Source organism: Sapajus apella, unplaced genomic scaffold (assembly GCF_009761245.1).
Source record: "Sapajus apella isolate SASKATOON/1434 unplaced genomic scaffold, GSC_monkey_1.0 scaffold18, whole genome shotgun sequence".
NCBI lineage: Eukaryota > Metazoa > Chordata > Mammalia > Primates > Cebidae > Sapajus > Sapajus apella.
This window is the reverse complement of record NW_022436958.1, coordinates 7,018,044-7,039,792: the sequence shown is the minus strand read 5'-3', so window position 1 is coordinate 7,039,792 and position 21,749 is coordinate 7,018,044. Positions and strand designations below refer to the sequence as shown.

General features: G+C 35.6%; 1 protein-coding gene and 1 non-coding gene across 6 annotated transcripts in view; one reads left to right on the top strand and one right to left on the bottom strand.

The window, feature by feature from the left end:
* Window positions 1-21,749, bottom strand: part of KYNU (kynureninase) — a 157,535-nt gene that overhangs the window by 41,816 nt on the left and 93,970 nt on the right. For all 5 annotated transcript variants that reach the window (XR_004271288.1, XM_032286336.1, XM_032286334.1 and 2 more), the window contains 2 exons: window positions 12,516-12,614; window positions 11,680-11,753 (listed from right to left, as the gene is read on the bottom strand). Coding sequence is in view for 4 of the 5 variants with exons in the window: in XM_032286336.1 (XP_032142227.1) it covers window positions 11,680-11,753; window positions 12,516-12,614 (173 nt within the window). In the remaining variant the exon portion in view is untranslated. The remainder of the gene's footprint in view (window positions 1-11,679; window positions 11,754-12,515; window positions 12,615-21,749) is intronic.
* Window positions 4,267-4,369, top strand: LOC116557172. The gene has a single exon (XR_004271384.1). It is a non-coding gene; the product is annotated as a U6 spliceosomal RNA (small nuclear RNA).

The window sequence follows — 21,749 nt, the reverse complement described above, 5'->3', positions numbered from 1 at the left end:
TTGTGCCAAATCTTCTGAAATCCTGACCAAAGCTGACTGGAACAGTGATTGATATGGGAGCCAAAGCAAGCCATCTATACATGAGCTAGTTGTGAGGACCACAGACACTAGTTCTGGACAAAAGAATATTTCCCATCCAATCAAATTCCTTCCCCTGGAAAGGCAAAAATGGGTGAACATAGAGAAGATGAATCACGTGGTTCAGAAGTTTGTTGTGAGTAATATATTCCAAGCATTCTTGTCTGGTCTGTGAAGTTAGCCTGCTCTAGTGCTGGAAGTTCTGGGACCCATTAAGTCTGTGTCGCTGAGGTAGCACGCAATGCTGCTTCACACAGCATGGATTATTACAACAAATTTCCACCCTGGCTGTTTGGCAATCATAAAAAGCCAGATGGATGCATGTATGTTCTAAACAAGAACACATGAAAATGTAGCAATATGTCTTCACAGTTAATAGTTTAAAAAAATGAAAAAAGCCCCTGCAGATTTTAAAGGTTACTTTAAGGATACAACTTAAGTAATTAAAACAAGAGGTGAAGCTCTTTGACAAGTTTTACTTTTTATACCTGAAAGGTTCATTGATCTTTCAGGTATATATCTTCAGAGACATTGGACTGCAGTTTTAGAATAGAACATAATTTTTTAGGTTTCAAAGGACTTCAGTGTTCTCAAATTAATGACTATTTCATCATTATCTGAGAGAAGTGATTTATAAGCAAGAATAGCTTTAATGTATTTTTTTATACTGATGATTACTATTTTGGCTTTCTTTAAGATCTGGGATTACTTTATCTCTAGAGTTAAAAAAATACAGATTATTTACTAAATTTATTTTTCACTGTGCTCATGCCTGAATGCATGTAAGTTACTTTTATGATCACAGCTTAAATTCACTACACAAGAAAATTATCTGGAGAATTTCACACAGTAAAAATTGTCAAGCCAGGAAAAAAATTTAAAAATTCTTTGTAAATTATTGATGCAAATGTTTTCTAAATGAAAATAGGTTTAGGTTGTGTGTCATGATTCCCTAGATGAGTTTTCTTCAAGTAGTGTGTCTACTTTTGGGTTCCTTACAGTCACCATTTGAGGACTAAGACAGACGACAGGTGTAATCCACTTCATGAGTGTGTCCCCAGAGCTAAGGGAGAGCTTAAAGCAATCACGATTTTATCACTGCTTATAATGGCAAAAATATTGTCAAAAGATAAAGAGCAATTTTATGATAATAAGGCAGGTTTCAAAATGTTAAGTCAATAACTCTGATTCCATAAATATTCTAGCGAGGAGAATAAAAAGGAAAAGATCACTTGGCATATCCCTTTAAGAAATGCCATTTAAGTAATTCTTTCTTCTTTTTTATATCCCCTTAAATTTATGGAACTTATGAAGTGAATCTCTCTCATTGGCAACAATTTTAGTTTTCAATGTAATAGAGTAAATTTATTCACTTAGTATTGCATTAAATTTTACAGAGGATTTGTATCTGTAAGTTTCTCCACCTCCTTGCTCAAGCTTTTCCCAAGCAGCTCTGAGTCAGTCGGCTATGCCTCTACTGCCCCTATGGCAAAAGCAGTCTGTGAATTCACCCAGTAATTAATCAGAGGTGGTCTTATGGCATATATTCTAAGCTTGGGTTGTCTGTGATTTAAGTCACTTATTTGACTAGTTAAAAGATATATCTCCAAATGAATTATAACATTTTAAAATCACAGGGAATAGCCTATATTTATTTCCATTTATAAAATACTTTATAAAAAAATATTTGTTGGTTATGTATGTTCACATCTCCTTAATAAACTCAGGATCATTCTCTTTACATGAGAAAGTAAAGATCACCTTAGAAAGGTACCTATGTGAGATAAAATGCAAGTTTTACCATATTTAGTTTCTGAGATGGAAAGAAGTGTACAGACATATCCAAAGTTCTTATCTGATGACAAAAGAAAACATGAAAACACCACTTAAATAAATCAATTTTAAAGTCAATGACAGAGAAAAGTTTTGACAGATGCTCTCTTAAAATATAGAGCTTAAAAGTATTTTTAAAATTTAATTTATGATTTGAAAAAATGTAGATTAGAATGATAATAGTCTAATAAGAATAAGGATAAGCATGTTGATTTTTTGGTATATTTGTTGACAAAATGCTATGGTAGCAAATATAATCTCTTTTATGGCATACTTAACTTTTTCAGCATGTTTGCAAAAAAGATAATTTTTACAAAGATTTGTGAGGCATTCATCATTTCTTGAGTGCTTGATATTCAAGTTATTTCCTTTTGAAGTATGTTGTCAAATGTCCTCTCCTGTACATGTTAACTGCCCTGACATATTCTCATTGCCCGTGATTTTGTGATATAGGTGTTTTCCAAATTCACTTGCTTCATGACATCCTAAATCTTCCTTAAATATCTTACTTTACAATCCATTTTCATTACGTTTTCACTGTATGATCTGATATTTATGACATCATATAATCAGCAAGAGACTAACACTTTGTAGAGTAATTCATAGAGATAGATGTTAATACTACCTGGAAAATGATATTCAGGTAAAGACAAATTTTATAAGTTGGGAGTTAATTGGTGAATATTTTCTTTGTAGTTTTTGGGACTGAGATACTTTTTGAATAATAACAAACTCTTGCAATTTGCAATCAGATGAAAATAAGGGCTAAAAATTGTGCAAGTGGTAAAGTTGGAAATGAAAATTGGTTTCTTCTACACCAGTTGTGTATTGTTGAAATAACTGTGGACAAGATACTTTTGGGCAAGAGGATTGAGGTTTTGAGAGAATCAATGAAAAGGTGTAAAAGCAAACCTTTTAAAATACAGAAGAGTTCTCACATCCATTGGAGCAGAAGCAAAAGAAAATGGTACCACGGAAGCAAATATTAGAGATGAAGCAAATACCAAAGGCAAATATTAAAGACAATGGAGACAGCCAATTATACATGGCTGAGAGGCCAAGAAGTTGTAGCTGGAAATTCATCTATGTTAACACTGGCTAAATACAGGCTAGATAAGCAGAACAGTTGCCTCAGAAGGCCAAGGTCATATTTCAACTGGGCATTCTATAAAAACTCTCGCTGAGAAATCTACTGATACTGGTCTATCTCATTTGAAAGTAGCAGAAATGTTGTGAAGTCACACATCTTGCCACTGCGACCTATACTTCCTATCTCTCAAACTTTGCACAAGAAGAGCTTATTTAGGTACTAGATACAGACTTGAGAAGTAGTAATTCAGAAGGGATCATTTGGAAACTAAAACAGGTTTTAAATTATAGATAAGTTTTGTGCTACAGCATTTTCAACCATTGCCTGGAAAATCAAGTGGATTGAAATATATAAGTCACTCTTCCCTAGAACAAATGTGCAAGAGATGATCTCCCTATAAAATGTTAATTGTACACTTGGAACAAGCATGGTATAAAGATATAATTTTTTAAGTCTTTTGCTGAAATTCCTGGATGTTTATTTTTATTCTTTCTGGGACTTTCCTGGTAATTTTTTGATGTGTATTCTTTTTTAAATATTATTGCCAAATAATAATAATTTGCATTTCCTTAACCACGCACTGAAGTCAGCCAGCCTCTTAAGCTGGTGCTTTTTCACCAGCAAATTACTTGTTACAATAAAGGAGATGATTTAAGCCCTTAATAAAGCCCTAAAAATGTCATCTCTGTTTAAAACTTTCTATCAAATACCTCTAACTGATTATGGAAATGTGTTGGCATTATTTAAAATTCAAGCATTTTTATCAAAATTGTCAGTTGGCCCCATTCTTGCCCATTCAAAAAAGCTTAGAAGGAAAGTATCCCAAGGAAAATGTGCATTTTAGAAGATCTAATACAATGGGCACATGTGGAGGTTTGCTATGCCAGCATGAAAAGTGAGGAACAGCAGTTTTTCAGCATGTATTATTTTACTTGCTAACATAAAAAAGTAAGGGATAGATGGGACCTTAATACCTTATATTATCTGCTCCTGTTTTCATAGTAAACTCTCTATTTTAAAAAAAGAAAAAGAGGGAGGTAGTATCTTAAATATTAGTGTATGGGCTCTTACAGAATAATCACTTTAAAGGATTCACATATATTTGAAACCCCTGAAGTTAAAAGGTTAAACAGTCCTCTAAAGTGTGCCATGAGGGTTAACATTTGTAACTAAAAAAAAAATTAAAATTTACAATGTTATTTAAGCATTTTCTTAGTGAAACATTTCAGATTGTCAAATTTGTACAATTAAGAATAGTTCCACCCTCGCTTCGGCAGCACATATATTAAAATTGGGACGATACAGAGAAGATTAGCATGGCCCCTGTGCAAGGATGACATGCAAATTCATGAAGCGTTCCATATTTTTAAAATGCCGGGACACTTGCATCCTCCCAAGCCTAAACCAGGAAAAAGTCGAAACCCTGAATAGACCAATAACAAGGGCAGAATTTGAGGCAGCAATTAAGAGCCTACCACTCAAAAAAAGCCCAGGTCCAGACGGGTTCACAGCTGAATTCTACCAGACATACAAAGAAGAGCTGGTACCATTCCTTCTGAAACTATTCCAAACAATCCAAAAAGAGGGAATCCTTCCCAAATCATTTTATGAGATGAATATCATCATGATACCAAAACCCGGCAGAGACTCAGCAAGAAAAGAAAATTTCAGGCCAATATCCATGATGAACACACATGCAAAAATCTTCAATAAAATACTAGCTAACCGATTGCAACAACACATCAAAAAGCTTATCCACCATGATGAAGTAGGCTTCATCCCTGGGATGCAAGGCTGGTTCAACATATGCAAGTCTATAAACGTAATTCACCACATAAACAGAACCAAAGACAAAAACCACATGATTATCTCAATTGATACAGAGAAGGCCTTTGACAAAATTCAACAGCCCTTTATGCTAAAAACCCTCAATAAACTAGGTATTGATGGAACATATCTCAAAATAATAAAAGCTATTTATGACAAACCAATAGCCAATATCATACTGAATGGGCGAAAACTGGAGGCATTCTCTTTGAAATCTGGCACTAGACAAGGATGACCTCTCTCACCACTCCTATTCAATATAGTATTGGAAGTTCTAGCCAGAGCAATCAGGCAAGAAAAAGAAATAAAGGGTATTAAATTAGGAAAGGAGGAAGTCAAATTGTCTCTATTTGCAGTTGGCATGATTGTATATTTAGAAGACCCCATCGTCTCAGCCCAAAATCTCCTGAAACTGATAAGCAAGTTCAACAAAGTCTCAGGATACAAAATCAATGTGCAGAAATCACAACCATTCCTATACACCAATAACAGACTTAAAGAGAGCCACATCGAGAATGAACTGCCATTCACAATTGCTACAAAGATAATAACATACCTAGAAATACAACTAACAAGGAACATAAAGAATCTCTTCAAGGAGAACTACAAACCACTGCTCAACAAAATAAGAGAGGACACAAACAGATGGAGAAACGTTCCATGCTCATGGTTAGGAAGAATCAACATCGTGAAAATGGCCATACTGCCCAAAGTAATTTACAGATTCAATGCTATCCGCATGAAGCTACCAATGACCTTCTTCACAGAACTGGAAAAAACCACCTTAAACTTCACATGGAACCAAAAGAGAGCCCACATAGCCAAGTCAATTCTAAGCAAAAAGAACAAAGCTGGAGGTATCACACTACTGGACTTCAAGCTATACTACAAGGCCACAGTAATCAAAACAGCATGTTACTGGTACCAAAACAGAGATATAGACCAATGCAACAGAACAGAGGCCTCGAAGGCAACACAACATATCTACAACCATCTGATCTTTGACAAACCTGACAAAAACAAGCAATGGGGAAAGGATTCCCTGTTTCATAGATGGTGTTGGGAAAACTGGCTAGCAGTGTGCAGAAAGCAGAAACTGGACCCCTTCCTGATACCTTACACTAAAATTAACTCCAGATGGATTAAAGACTTAAACATAAGACCTAACACCATAAAAACCCTAGAAGAAAACCTAGGCAAAACGATTCAGGACGTAGGCATAGGCAAGGACTTCATGACCAAAACACCAAAAGCATTGGCAACGAAAGGCAAAATAGACAAATTGGACCTAATCAAACTCCACAACTTCTGCACAGCAAAAGAAACAGTCTTTAGAGTGAATCAGCAACCAACAGAATGGGAAAAAAATTTTGTAATCTACCCATCTGACAAAGGGCTAATATCCAGAATCTACAAAGAACTAAATCAGATTTACAAGAAAAAACAAACAAGCCCATTCAAAAGTGGGTGAAGGATATGAAGACACTTTACAAAAGAAGGCATACATGAGGCCAACAAACATATGAAAAAATGCTCATCATCACTGGTCATTAGAGAAATGCAAATCAAAACTACATTGAGATATCACATCACTCCAGTTAGAATGGCGATCATTAAAAAATCTGGAGACAACACATGCTGGAGAGGATGTGGAGAAATAGGAACAGTTTTACACTGCCGGTGGGAGTGTAAATTAGTTCAACCATTGTGGAAAATAGTGGGGCAATTCCTCAAGGACCTAGAAATAGAAATTCCATTTGACCCAGCAATCCCATTACTGGGTATATATCCAAAGGATTATAAATCATTTTACTATAAGGACACATGCACACGAATGTTCATTGCAGCACTGTTTACAATAGCAAACACCTGGAACCAACCCAAATGCCCTTCAATGACAGACTAGACAGGGAAAATGTGTCACATATACACCATGGAATACTATGCAGCCATGAAAAACGATGAGTTCGTGTCCTTTGCAGGGACATGGATTAATCTGGAAACCATCATTCTCAGCAAACTGACACAAGAACAGAAAACCAAACACCGCATGTTCTCACTCATAGGCTGGTGTTGAACAATGAGAACACATGGACCCAGGGAGGACAGCATCACACCCTGGGGTCTGTCGGGGGGAAACAGGGGAGGGACAGTGGGGTGTGGGGAGTTGGGGAGAGAGAGCATGGGGAGAAATGCCAGATACAGGTGATGGGGAGGAAGGCAGCAAATCACACTGCCACGTGTGTACCTATGCAACAATCTTGCATGTTCTTCACATGTACCCCAAAACTTAAAATGCAATTTAAAAAAAAGAGTAGTTCCCTTCTTGTCTCAGAGTAATAAATAACTGTACAGACTGAATTAAAGTCTGCCTTGAAGTGAGGCAAAAGCATCAAATAAGTGATTTATTCATGACAAGTCTTAATTTACTGTACAGACAAAGTTTAGAATATGACATTGCAATGAACAAAGGTAATAATGAATTAGGAAAAGGTTAAATTTTAGTTGAGAATAACAGCTTGAGTTATGATGCTTAATGTAGTGGGTTGACTCTGGTGTCTAATTTACTCATTCTCTTTATAGGCAAAGGGCTCTTGGAAAAGCCTTAGGTCATAGGTTTTGAACAATGTCCAACATGTATATTTAAACAAAAAAGGAAGTGAAATATTTTGGTACAGATGCAATTTTCCAGTTGCTAATGGAAACATCACATAAAGGGCTATTTCAAAATTATATACCAAATATTAGGCTTCTAAAATGCAATGTTATATATCTGGGGATACAGTCTCTATACCAGGTGGGTCACCCATGCTTATAATTCCTTTCTTAGCTCAGCCTTTATGAACGGTTAAGTTTTCTGTTTAACCAAGCACCTAGAATGCCCCCTCAGCCTTCCTTCCAATTTTCTTCACATTCTACCTCATTATTGAAGGCTTCAACTGCATAATTATTACACTATCAACATATAGTCAAATTATCAAAAAGAAGAACACATAATTCAAGCATATATTTAAAATAACAGGTACTGTAAAATACTTGTTAAAGAGTGAATGAGTGGACCAGGAGAAGAAATGTTATTTGGATATTATTTATTTGAAATAACATGTTTAGCCACTAGATGTCACCCTTTTTAAGCAACAAAGACTGCTTTACAAAGTGTGACATCAATAGCAGTTATATTCATCCCACTATATTTGATGCTCTCCATATGGTTCTCTGCTACATACCGAATTCCTTAACAGTAAAAAACTCTTTGGTCTCTCTAAAGCTCTAAGAGAAAACAGAAAAGTAAGGAGAAAAGTAAAGCTTATTAAACATAAACCGGCTGATCTTGGAGTTCTAACAATTGAAATATAATTATTAATTGGCAAATACAGTCAGTAGTCATACAGACTCTAAAGTTTACAGAAAATTTAAATTGGATTTGACCTTGGAATATAAATGGTATTCGTAGCCGGGTGCAGTGGCGCACGCCTGTAATCCCAACACTTTGGGAGGCTGAGGAGGGTGGATGACCTGACCTCAGGAGTTTGAGAATAGCCTGGCCAACAAGGTGAAACCCTGTCTCTACTAAAAATGGAAAATTATCCAGGTGTGGTGGCAGGCACCTGTAGTTCCAGCTACTTGGGAGGCTGAGACAGGAGAATTGCTTGAACCCAGGAGGTGAAGTTTACAGTAAGCCAAGATCATGCCACTGCACTCCAGCCTGGGCAACAGAGTGAGACTCCATCTCAAAAATAATAATAATAATCACAAGAAAACTTTCTGTCCCCCATCTTCACAATACTTTTATATATGGAACATTATTGTAACATCTGAACAATCGGCCTTATTTGGGCCGCGTGATACTGTAAAGCTTTCGGGTCTTTATGGCTCTTCTCAGGTGGTATTTGATTTTCAGATGAATAAAAAACTAAAACGCACTAAGGGACACAAAGTGCAGTTTCAGCAAACACTTCTTTTCTTATCAGGGACAAAGAAGAGATGACTGGAAAATATTTTGTTCTTGATTTGTTCAAATCTGCTGCATTTATTAGGAATGATAAAAGTGCTCCATTCTCCTAACACAAATTAAGTACAACATAAGATACCTAGTACAGAATAGAGAGCCAAGGCTAGCAGGTGACAGCACTGAAACTAGTCACTGACATCACTTAATAAGAAGTTTTAAGAGTGTGAGAAAACAATAAACAGAAAAACAACAAAGGTTTCATTAACGTGTCCTTCAGTCAAGCCCAATTTAAGTCCCATAAATTTCCATAGCTAAATTGTTAAAATGCAACAATAGCTAATAACATACAATTTTCCAAAAAAGCTAAAAGCAAGGTTCTCATACACATACAAAATAAACAGCTGTGAAAAATCTCATTCAACCCACTAAATAGGGGGGGAATCAGTAAGATGGTAGGAAGGCCAGAAAACTCTCTTACAGCATATAAGAGAGATTATATCTCCAAGGAATGGAGATTATCTTGTACAGTCAGTTCATCAAAGGTCCGCAAAAATAAACTCGGTAATAGTTATAAACTAATGTCCTACAAAATTACAAACCATAAACTTTGGGGTCATATTTTCTGCTTGAGAGAAATGGTCACCACTGAGCAAAAGTCTACATGTTAGCATGCAAATTCACAGTGAGTCTACAAAGTAGGTAGAAGTCAGTACAAAATAATTATCAAACAATATGTGGGCTAGGGTGTTACAGAATGTGACCCATCTTTTTCCCGTATTTTTTAAATTTTAATTTTTTTATATAACCCCACACATATTGATCATGTATAATGCCATATTAGTCCATTCTCTCACTGCTGCAAAGAACTACATGAGACTTCATAATTCGTTAAAAAAAAAAAGAGGTTTAATTTGTTCACAGTTCTGCAGGCTGTACAGGAAGCATGGCTGGGGAGGTCTCAGGAAACTTACAATTATGGCAGAGGGCAAAGGGGAAGCAGGCACATCTGACATGGCCAGAGCAGTAGGAACAGGGAGAACGAGGAGGTGCTACACACTTTAAACAATCAGATCTCATAAGAACTCTATCATGAGAACAGCAAGGGGGAAGTCTGCCCCCATTATCCCATCACCTCCTACCAGGCCCCTGCTCCAACATTGGGGATTACAATTCTACATGAGATCTGGGTGAGGACACTAATCCAAACCATACTAAATTATTTAGTGGCTACATTTAGTGTTTTACATACATCCACTCATTTTATTCTCACAATAACTGCTTATAGGTAGGGGCTGATATTATCTCAGTTCAGAGACCAGAACACTGAACAGTCAAAGAAGATTCTCCAGGTTACAGACCACCAAGAGACCAAGGTGAACTGTGAACCTGGTCTACCTAGATGGTCTTTCTCCTGGGAGCATAAACTTAACATAGATTTAAACATTGTCTAGAAGATTTTGAAATTCCACAAAATGAGGCATATGTGAACAATACAGCCCCTTTGCCCTTGTTCCTTGTTCATGGTGAGAGAAATCTCAAGTGCAAGACCTGTGCATGTTAGGAGGTCAAAGATTAACTCCTAACACTGACATCTCTAGAATTTGTGTATATTACTTCTTCCTCCCCACCATCCCCTCCAACCCGGGACTGGCTTCCCCTTTGGGTTGATATAATATATCAGGTCCTTTATCTGAATTTGAATAAATGGAGAATGAGAAATAGCCAGAGTTTTGAGTCATTATACAGAAACAAGCAATATCTTATATACTGTCTATGTGGAAAACGTGGTATTCCTATAATATATGCTTTTTAATCTTCTCAGAGATGTTGGGACATGGAGGGAAATATAATGCACTAATAATGATATTCAAGTAAGATGTCTGCTTGACTGAATACCTGTCTAAAGAAAACGTTCTCTTTAAGTTTAAAACCTTGAAAAAATTTTAGACACAATTAAAGAAACTATAGAATATCATTTTAAATTCCTAGGATTTATATGCATAGAACTTTAGAAATGTGAGGTGCTCCAAACTCTATTACTAATTCAGCTTCAATTCTTGTAAAGATTATACCACTCAGCCCATGGCTGAGAAAATTCAGAAAAGTAATCAAACATTATTACATTATCTATTAGGAGTCTAGACAGTCTCCTCATCACACATACGTCAATACAACAACTATGAAAAGGTTTTTTTTTTTTTCTCCCAGCATATTGTTTCTTTATATCCACACCACAAAAAAAGTAAAAGGAACACTTACGAGTTTCCCAGTCAAATAAAAATGTGTAAGTTTGTTGGTGTATTACATTTGCATTTATACTTGCTCTAAAATATGAAGAGTTCTATAAAACAGAAAAGTATTACTTTTTATGTAGTCAGCCTGTTGTTCAGTGTTCAGCTTCTTCGGATTTCATGGATTATAAAGTCTTTTAGGACAGAAGATATTCCCTACAAGCCATCATGTAACATTTATAGCTTTAAAGGTAGATGTAATTTTAATAATAACATGCTACATTGAAGGCTCTATTAGGCACGGCTCTGGTTGCCTTTGATTTATTCATCAATGTGAGGAATCTGAAATTTTCTGAAGTCTAATAATTTTTGAAAAAAAAATTGAAGTGGTCTCCCTGCATTAAACCATCTGCCCTACATGATTGTAGTGACTCAATTTTGGCACTAAAGCTTTCCTTTTTGATCAAATTTCTTGTTCAACCAGTTGAATTCTTTGAAAAGGATTTATTTCAAATGAAGTAAATTGTTGTTAGTAGAGTAAGAAAATAATTATAATCCAATCCTAATTCCTATTGGGTATCATCTTAAATAACTCATGTAAATTTAACATATTATTAATGAAAGTTAATTTATTCATAACCAAAGAATTATCTGAAGATGGTACTCACGCAGGTTTAATCGTATGGGCATGCTTTTCATGAACAAAGGCACCAGCAATACCTCCTGCTCCTGCATTTAAATACTAGATTGAAAATAAATTAAATTATATGGGTTTACTTGAATATATGACAAAACTAAACAATGCAGTCATTTGAATTTTTTAATAGAAACCACAACTTCTGACCAATTCAAAATATGTAATTATTTGTGTATTTGTGACAAAAAACTTGGGTCACCTTCTTCAAAGAAAAACAAATTTAAAATAGTATTATTAGGTTGATAATAAATGTCTATTACTTTTATGGGGAAATTTTGCTCCAGCAGGCAGAAAGTAGTTTTACTGAAGTCTGGCTTCAAAATTTATATGTTGAAATTATTTTGTCCTAAGATATTGTAATAATAATAAAAGTATATTTTTGAAACAAGTAAATTAGAATTGGTTTATATTCATGCTCCCTGTCATTAAATTGTTTTCAAATATGAATTCTAAGTTGATTCTCTAAAAAGTATCTTTACATATGCAGAAATTTCACAACTTATCAATAAAAAAACTAAGACGATCATCAATTTGATTTACATGTGGGACTTTTTCTCCAAAACCTCCTGACTTTTTCATCGCAGCCTAGGAACTGAAGGATTAATTTCTCTATATTGACAGAAATACTAGAATTAAATTATTTATACTATTCCATCATATAACTCTATTAACTAAAATCAGAAAATATAATAATAAAAGAAATAGGGAAAGTAACTCAAATCCTTAAAACTGGCCTACAGATCGTTTCTTTTTCAGACTAATGTCAATGTGAAATAAAGGGATGTAATTGTCTGAACTCATTTGTACCTTGTAGGAACACCAGCAGGCAAAATCGACTCCCCAGTCATGCAAGTTGAGTTCAACATTTCCAACTGCATGTGCTAGATCAAAGCCAACATAACAACCCTAGGGAAAGAACATAATAATAAGCGTTAAATTTGCTTAATGATTAGAAATAATAAGTATAAGTATCTTTAAGAAAATATTTGACAAACTTTTGTACCATAAATTATGATTTCTCTTTGATGTGATGATTCACATAGTATGATCCACAATTCTCAGGACCCTTTCAGGAGGCCCACCAGATCAAAGCAATTGTCATAATATTAAAACATTCTTTGCCTTTTTCACTGGATTGACATTTGCATTGATAATGCAAAAGCAGTGATGAGTAAAGCAGCTGCCACCTTAGCAGGAGCCAAGGTAGCGGCACCAAACTCTACCAGCAGTCATTACAGTGGTCCCAGCCTTTCAGTTGGAGGCATGATGGGAAAGTTTCACATGAAAATCTCCTTGTGAAAGAGGTAAACATCATCAATTTTCTTTACATCTGAATGTCTTAATTCTTATATTTTAAATGTTGAATGTGGGAAGTACACATAAAGCCCTTGACCACATTCTGAGGTAGGATGGCTAACTTAAAGCAATGTATTTATGCAATTATTTGAATTGTAAGCTGAACCTGCTACTTTTATATCATGGACAACCATTTCTGTATGAAAGAGCAACTGACAAACAATGATAATTCATATGTGTGATGTATTTTAACAGATATTTTTTTGAAAATGGAGTGTCACTTCAAGAAAACAACTTAAACATTTGTTCCCAATGATAAAATTGGAGTTTCCAGGGGAAATTAGAATGCTGAAAAACTTATATCCACTTCCATGAGTAGGACTAGCTCCCATTATTGAGATAATTCTGATGAGTATAGTAGTAATATATAATTTAAAAATATTATATGATTAAATATATCAATATTTGGAAAATACACATAATTCAACAAACCAATATTTTCTGAATGGCTAATGCTTAATGTTACATCTTGTGCATTGATAAAAGATCTATTCAAAATGCAAGTTCAGCCAATGCATTTTTACATAATAAAGTACAGAAAGTTCAGTGATTCAGTTTCAAATTCCATGCCACAACTCCTAAAAAGTTCTCACTTGTCAAATTCTGATGCAATATCAAAGAATACACAAAATTGACTGAAAGGCTATTCAACTACTCCTGCCTTTTCTGACTACATATCTCTATGAGTAACTATTTGCTTTGTAAGATTCAAAAAAAAAAAAAAAGAGATTGAATGCAGGTATAAAAAAAACAGCTGTCTTCTGTTAAGTCAGATGTTAATAAGATTTGCCAAGTGTAACAATGCTATTGATTTTTAAAGAAAATATAGTTTGTACAACAATATTATGCTTATGTTAATATGTAATGTATTTATTGTTAATCTAAAATAAATAAATACATTTTAAATTTTTGTTTTAATTGTTGATACAGTGAATATAGATACAGAGCCAATGTCAAATCTAAGATCCTCAGTGGTTTTTATTTTTATTATTTATTTATTTTTTAGAGACGGGGTTTCACCGTGTTAGCCAGTTTGGTGTTGATCTCCTGACCTCGTGATTTGCCTGTCTTGGCCTCCCAAAGTGCTAGGATGACAGGCATGAGCCACCATGTCTGGCCCTCAGTGGTTTTTAAGAGTGTTAAAGGTTTCCTTTCACAAAAAGTTTCTGAACTGCTGCTTTAGTTTATCCTAGTAATTTGAAAGAGTCAACAGTTTTCTTGATTAGCACTTAATCCCATTTTATGTGCGTATTTAATCAGTTCAAGTATATACACTGTTACAAATTGTACTAATAGTTCTGCTTCTCTGTCCTCTCTTGTGCCCATGTTATTTGCGAGATGTTTAGTTCCTCCCACTGTGGGCAAGGTGTAAGTCTGTGCCACTGAGATCAGCCATGTGACTTGTTTTGACCAATAATGTTAGCACATGTAATAAAAAGTCTCAGGTAGGATGACTATCTTAAAGCAATGTATTTATGCAAATATTTGACTTACTCACTTGAGTGCCTAAGCTTGCTCTTTCTTGCTGTCTGCCGTCTCTATGAGTAGAACTTGCTTGGGCCAAACTGCTGGCCCAGATGGGAGATAAAAGAAATGTGGATCAGAATCATCCTGACCTGAACTCAATCTGGATCAGCTGCTCCTACTTGCCCTCCCCACCCCTCAAAGTTGGCCACAGAAGCATGAATGAGCTCAGCTGAGACTAGCAGATCCCTTTCAGCCAAGTCCTACCATGATGCTCTGACACCAAAGTGACCCATAAATCAATGGTTATTGTTTTAAGCCAACAAGTTTTGAGATGGTTTGTTACAAAGCACTTTAAGGCAAGAGCAAATTGATACACTCAGTCCAAAAAAATGCAAGACATCCTTTATTTGGTCTTAGGAATTACAGCTGCCATTTCTCTTAAAGAGTACAAGATGCCAAAAGATTAAAAGACGAAGGTTTGCTTGAATTATTTTAGTTCTCATATTAGAATAAGGGTATCAATTCTTGCTTAAAGCTATTCTGTAAGCAAATATGCATACTTTGATATAATACAGATCCTCAATGTGAGCCAGCTCTTTTATATGGTGCTTAATTTTTTAAAAGTATTCTTATCCAATAATAAAGAGGAAGAAGGAGTTATTTGGGAGAGAATTTCAAAGTTGAATGTTAACCGTACTGTCTTCTCCATACACAGTGACTTTGTACCCTAAGAGTCTCTTCTGATCTGACCCCATTCTGTTTTATTTACTTGTCAAGAGGTTTTAAAAGTTTTGTGTGTCTGCCTAGTGGCATTCACAATGTTAAAAAAAGCAAATCTCTGTTTCCACTAAATTCCCAGAAGCACAAAATGGAACAATGAATACATATAATCCAAATTGTACCCAAGTAGTAAGTTTCTAATTTAATTGCCAATGATCGAAGTCATTTAACTTTCTGCATATCAAAATGTTAAAATGTTTACTGAGAAAAATACAAAGATTCATTCCCACATTGAGACAACTTTGTACATGAACATGAATTTTAAAACTGATCGTTAATTACAGGTGATAGAACTTTGCAAAACATTTTACCTCTGGTTTTGTTTATGATTAGTTTACTAAATCAAATGTACTGAAGGCACACAACTCTTAATGGAAATGGAATTAAAGGTGTTTTGTTTTGTTTTGTTTTTGAGACAGAGTCTTGCTCTGTCGCCCAGGCTGGAGTGCAGTGGCGTAGTCTTAGCTCACTGCAACCTCTGCTTCCCAGTCTCAAGTGATTCTCCTGCCTCAGCCTCCTGAGTAGCTGGGATTATAGGTGTCCGCCACCAGGCCCAGCTAATTTTTGTATTTTTAGTAGAGACAGTGTTTCACCATGTTGGCCAGACTGTTCTCAAACTCCTGACCTCATGATCCACCCACCTTGGACCCCCAAAGTGCTGGGATTACAGGCAGAATTAAAGTTTTTGAAGTAAATATTTGAATAAATTTTAGAAGTATTCTAACACCTCCTAAGAAAAATTAACCCCTCCTAAGAAAAATTAACCCCAAATTAGAAATACAGGTGTTTTCCCTAGAGAAGAGGCATGCAAAGTATGGTCTGTTTCTGTAAATTTAATGCTGGATCACAGCCAGTCTTATTTGTTTAAATATTGTCCATGGCTGATTTTACCCTACAGCAGCAGAAATGAGTTGTTGCAACAGGGACCATATGGCCCACAAAGCCTAAAATATTTGCTACTTAGTTCTCTAAAGAAAGATTTGCTTATTTCTACTCTATAGCATTAGTTTGCATAAAGGAACCTCAAAATACTGAAAAGTTAATTAATTAAAAACATCATTCATTATAATATGACTGGAGATAGTATCTCACAAAAGGAAAATTCTTACCAGCACAATATAACTGATTTTTGGGGGAGGAAGGGAGATTAATTTATTCTTTGTTTTACACCAAAAAAATGAGCAATACATATCATGAAAATGAGACAAGTGCTCCATTGTAATGCAAATTTAAGGAGTAATAGGCCATAGGACATAAATATAGTTAATCTTCATCAAAATTTAGAAGTCATCAAGTCATCAAATCCTAGGTTTGCAGATTGTTTAGCTTTAATACACACACACACATACACACATTTATTTGTTTACATTTTAAGATACACTTATTATACTGAAATTCCATATGGAAAAAAAGTTAATTATTTTAAATTTTAAACCATCTTTTCTTCTCAACATTTCCAATGAAAGCAACTTTTATGAAGCAATTTTTACAGCTCAGATTTTCAAAGATTTGTTTTTATAACTCAATTTTTCTAAGAAAACTCAAGAAATAGAAAAAGCAGCACTTTAATTATCAATCACTTACAAAGAACGGCACATTGAAGAAGACACAAAACTTTACCTACAACATCCCATTATTAAAATCCCTGTGGCCACATTCATGGCACCATGCTGAAAAATCAATTACAGCTTCTACAATATGCTTAATGCATTTGTAATTATTTCCCCATTGGTTGGTATACAATATAAATTATTAAAACATAAAATGTATTGAGAAAAGAACTGTGAGGTACAAACATGAGTATCACTGCAAAGTGATTTCACAAAAGTGTCACTAGATGGCAGCATCGTAAACATTAAAAAAACTAATGGTTCTCCAAAACCTGTCTACAGCCATCCGGTTAGATATTTTCATTGTTTTGCCTCGTGAATGTTTTGCCACATGATATGCACAGGTGAAAACATACACTCTATACTTGAGTACCTACTTTAAACAATTTTTCAATAAAAATCAAGTATTTTTCAACACATTTTATTTAAAATTACCCACAGGCGCTCACACTCATATCGACACAACCACACTCACACTGACACAGCTCACACTCATATCGACACAACCACACTCACACTGGCACAGCTCACACTCATATCGACACAACCACACTCACACTGGCACAGCTCACACTCATATCGACACAACCACACTCACACTGGCACAGCTTACACTCATATCGACACAACCACACTCACACTGGCACAGCTCACAGTCATATTGACACAACCAGCGCAGCATTGTCAGCCACCATGCCACCTTACTTTACAGTTAATCCAAAACTATTGCAATCATTTTCAGGCCGTTCTGATTATTTCCAGTCTGCCTTCCTCCAAGGAATGCTCTAAATCATACATTTGATTATAAGATTCTCTGCCCCCTTTCAAAGAGTCCCCATTAACTTCAGAATGCAACTCATAGCCTTTGGTATAGTTATCAGAGGTGTTTGAACCAGAGTAACTCCATCTTGAGTAGGGACTGCGTAAAATAAGACTGAGACCTGCTGGGCTGCATTCCCAGTAAGTTAGGCATTTTAAGTCACAGGATGAGACAGGAGACCAACACAAGATACAGATCATAAAGACTTTGCTGATAAAACCGGTTACAGTAAGGAAGCTGGCCAAAACCCACCAAAACAAGGTGATGACAAGAGTGACATCTGGTCGTCCTCACTGCTCATTATACACTAATTATAATGCATTAGCATGCTGAAAGACACTCCCACCAGTGCTATGACAGTTTACAAATGCCATGAAAACATCAGGAAGTTACCCTATATGGTCTAAAAAGGGGAGGAACCCTCTGTTCTTGGAATTGCCCACCTTCTTCCCAAAAAACTCATGAATAATCCACACCTTGTTTAGCATATAACAAAAAATATAATAATCATAAAAATGAGCAACCAGCAGCCCTTGGGGCTGCTCTGCCTATGGAGGAGCCATTCTTTTATTATTTTACTTTCTTAATGAACTTGCTTTCACTTTACTTTAAGGACTTGCCTTGAATTCTTTCTTGTGAGAGATCCAAGAACCCTCTCTCGGGGTCTCTTGGATTGGGAGCCCTTTTCTGATAACAGAACTATTTATTTTTTATTTTTTAACATTTTTGTATTTTTTGTAGAGATGAGTTCTATGTTGCTCAGGCTGGTCTTGAACGCCTGGGCTCAAGCCATCCTTCTGTCTCAGCCTCCCAATGTGCAGGTATTGCAGGTGTAAACCACCACACCCAGCTCTCCTGGGTAAAAGGTCCTTTACCTTTATGATCTGTTAAGTGCTCCTTGTTCAGATGTCCCATATGTACCTCTCTCTAGTTACATAAACTTTCTCCTTTCCTGGGGATGCACTTTCTCTCCTCCATTTGCCTAGCAAGCTCAGATTGTGATCAACTGATAACTTTGAGCCAAGATTCTTTTGCCGTCTCCCTCTTCCCTCTTATTCTACAGTCCTGTCTGCATATCTCTCTTGTAACAATTTTCCAATCTTACTGTCTTCTCTCACACAATATGAACCGAAATAATTGTTGAATAAATACATAAATGAATGAACAAATAATAAAATCTTACAGGAGTCAATAGCTATTCTCTAAAGTGATGTTAAATTTATAAGAATATTATTTGAGGGATTCTGTTTCTGATGCAATTTTATTGCATATGCTATTTATGCAGACATGACATCTTTAGAATGAAGTATCTTGGACAAAATAGTAGTTGAAAATATGTTCAAAATCATTCTCAATTAACAAGAAATATCATGTGTGTTTTCTCCTTGCCATCTTCACTAACGCAATACTAAGAATTTTTCTAATTAGTGGATTAATATGATACATAGGGCCTGTGCTGAAACTTCCAGGCGAAAAGCTATCTCACTCTCTCCTAACTTTGATTAATTGCCATTTATTAAAATGAAATATGAAATGGTAAAGCTGAATTGTTTTCCTAGTAGCATTAAAGCTCTAATGTCTTTATTGATTGATTTGGTAACAAATTGATTTTGGACTATCATTTTTATTATTTAGTTTATTCCTTTTTCACCAAAAAAAAAAAAAACACACAAAACTATGAATTGTGAAGACTCTTAATAATTAGCAAATTTGGTGTGAGTAAAAGTACTTATACAAGGTAAGATATTTGTGGCTATAACCAGGGCTGATATATAGATGGTATGCATCGAGAAGCTCCTATTAATTGTTAAAATAATAAAATAGTTAGGGTACATAAAAAGTCTTTGTCCTCTCTCTCTCTTTTTTTTTTTTTTTTGAGGCGGAGTTTTACTCTTCTAGCTGGAGTGCAATGGCACAATCTTGGTTCACTGCAACCTGTACCATCCAGTTCAAGCAATTCTCCTGCCTCAGCCTCCTGAGTAGCTTGGATTACAGTCATGCACCACCATGCCCAGCTAATTTTGTATATTTTGTAGAGATGGGGTTTCTCCATGTTGGTCATGCTGGTCTCAAACTCCTGACCTCAGTGTGATCCGCCTGCCTTGGCCTCCCAAAGTGCTGGGATTACAGGCATGAGCCATCGTGCCCAGCTCAAAGTCTTTGTCCTAAGCCACCTGAATAACCAACCGTGGTTGCAGCCCTTGGGTTTCTGAGAGGTGTCTGTGAATATCAGCCTATGAATGTTCACTGCTAGGGGCTGACCCAGATTCCAGTGGATGAAACAATGCCTTTGCTAGTGCCACTATCATCATGGTGGGTGAATTCTAAGGGACTATCTGTACCTTCTAATAGGCTAATGATGGATACCACCTGGTATTAACATGGAGTATGACCTTCTTCATGACTGTTTGTGGGAAATGTAGCTTCTATACCATACCAATCAGATCTTTAAGTGTTCTGAATATCACTCCTTGCTTGATGCAAAAGTATCAAAGAACTACAGTGCTATAAATTTGGAAAATATTACCTTTAAAAATGTATGATGTAAAATTTGAGGAAAATGGACAAAAAAAGAAAATGGTATAGGAAGATTGTGTGTGTGCGTGCGTGTGTGTGTCTGTGTGTGCACATGCTGCTCATCTCTATATAAAGAGCATGAATAAATGATTAGCAATAACAGGTTGGCGACTTAACTCTGATCTTGGAATTTCCCAAAGGGATTCCTAATTAGGGAGTTGTTGAATCATACTAGAGAAAGTTGGGAATGGAAAGGAGGATGAGGAAAGCTGGTAGGTTTTTTGGCCACAGTCTTGGAGCTTTTAGCTTTCCAGGATTCATTCAAGTGTTATGATTCAAAAGCATACTTTGGTGCTAAGTTAAAAACAACAGTAAATATTTCCATAAGAGGGACCTCTACTATCTCTGTAAATGTCTCTTTTCAAAGTGAATTTCTATTCTGAAAGTTCTGCTTTTCATGCAGACTAAATTTGCCATGGTCTTCAAAAATCCTTCTCACTCTTTCTCTATGTTTCCTTTTCTCCCAACGCTCTGGTTATGAGTAGGAACTATGCATTATTTTACATATTATGTTCATGCTACACTAAAAGTCAATAAGTTCTATATGTCACAATATCTTTCCAAAAATTATTTAATATAGTTATCTATTATATTTTATGCAATGTGTTAAGCTTCACTTATTTATACCAATATAGCATAGTTCAATGAGAATAGCAACTTTTCACTATTAAAACATGAAATAATAGAAAATGAAAACCAATGCAAATAAAAAGGAAAAAGACACAATCTTCAAGTGGAGCTTCAGTGAAAGTTAGTAGAAATCAAGTAGCATCGCAACCGGAACCAAAGCTTACGTTTTCTGCAGGACAAAACCAGAATACTGTTCTAAGTTATTTTAATCCTATGGCTCTTAGACATAATATACAAGATCGAAAAATGAATAAACAGCATGTAATATAAATCTACACAAAATTCCATCCACGAAGCTAGCCACCTGAAAATCAATTCTAAATGTTCACATTTTAGTTCAGCACCCAACAGGAACAGAAACAAGAAAAATTCAGGTGGTAGATAAGATATCAACCTCAACCTTGTAGACCACAAATAAAATTCTAAGGCCAGAACCATCGGAATGGACCCCTCCTCATGGCCCAGGGCATTCCAGAGTTAACCTGAGAAGCTAGCTCCAGCCATGATGGAAGAGGGGAAGGCAGTCTTCATTATAGCTTCCAACATCAACATCAACACAGACCATAAGTCTGATAAGAAATATTTACATTCTATTCCCCCTAGGCCTACTACTTGGAGGCTTCATCTGGGTGATAAAATCTTGGTGTCCACAACCACTTATTGAAACTCAGACATTCCTTTCTATTGATAATAATGCTTTCAATCAGTTACCAATCAGAAAATTTTCAAATCTACCTATGACCTGGAAGCCCAGCCCTCTCCTCTCAGGCTTTCGGCTTTGAGTTGTCCTTCCCTTCTAGA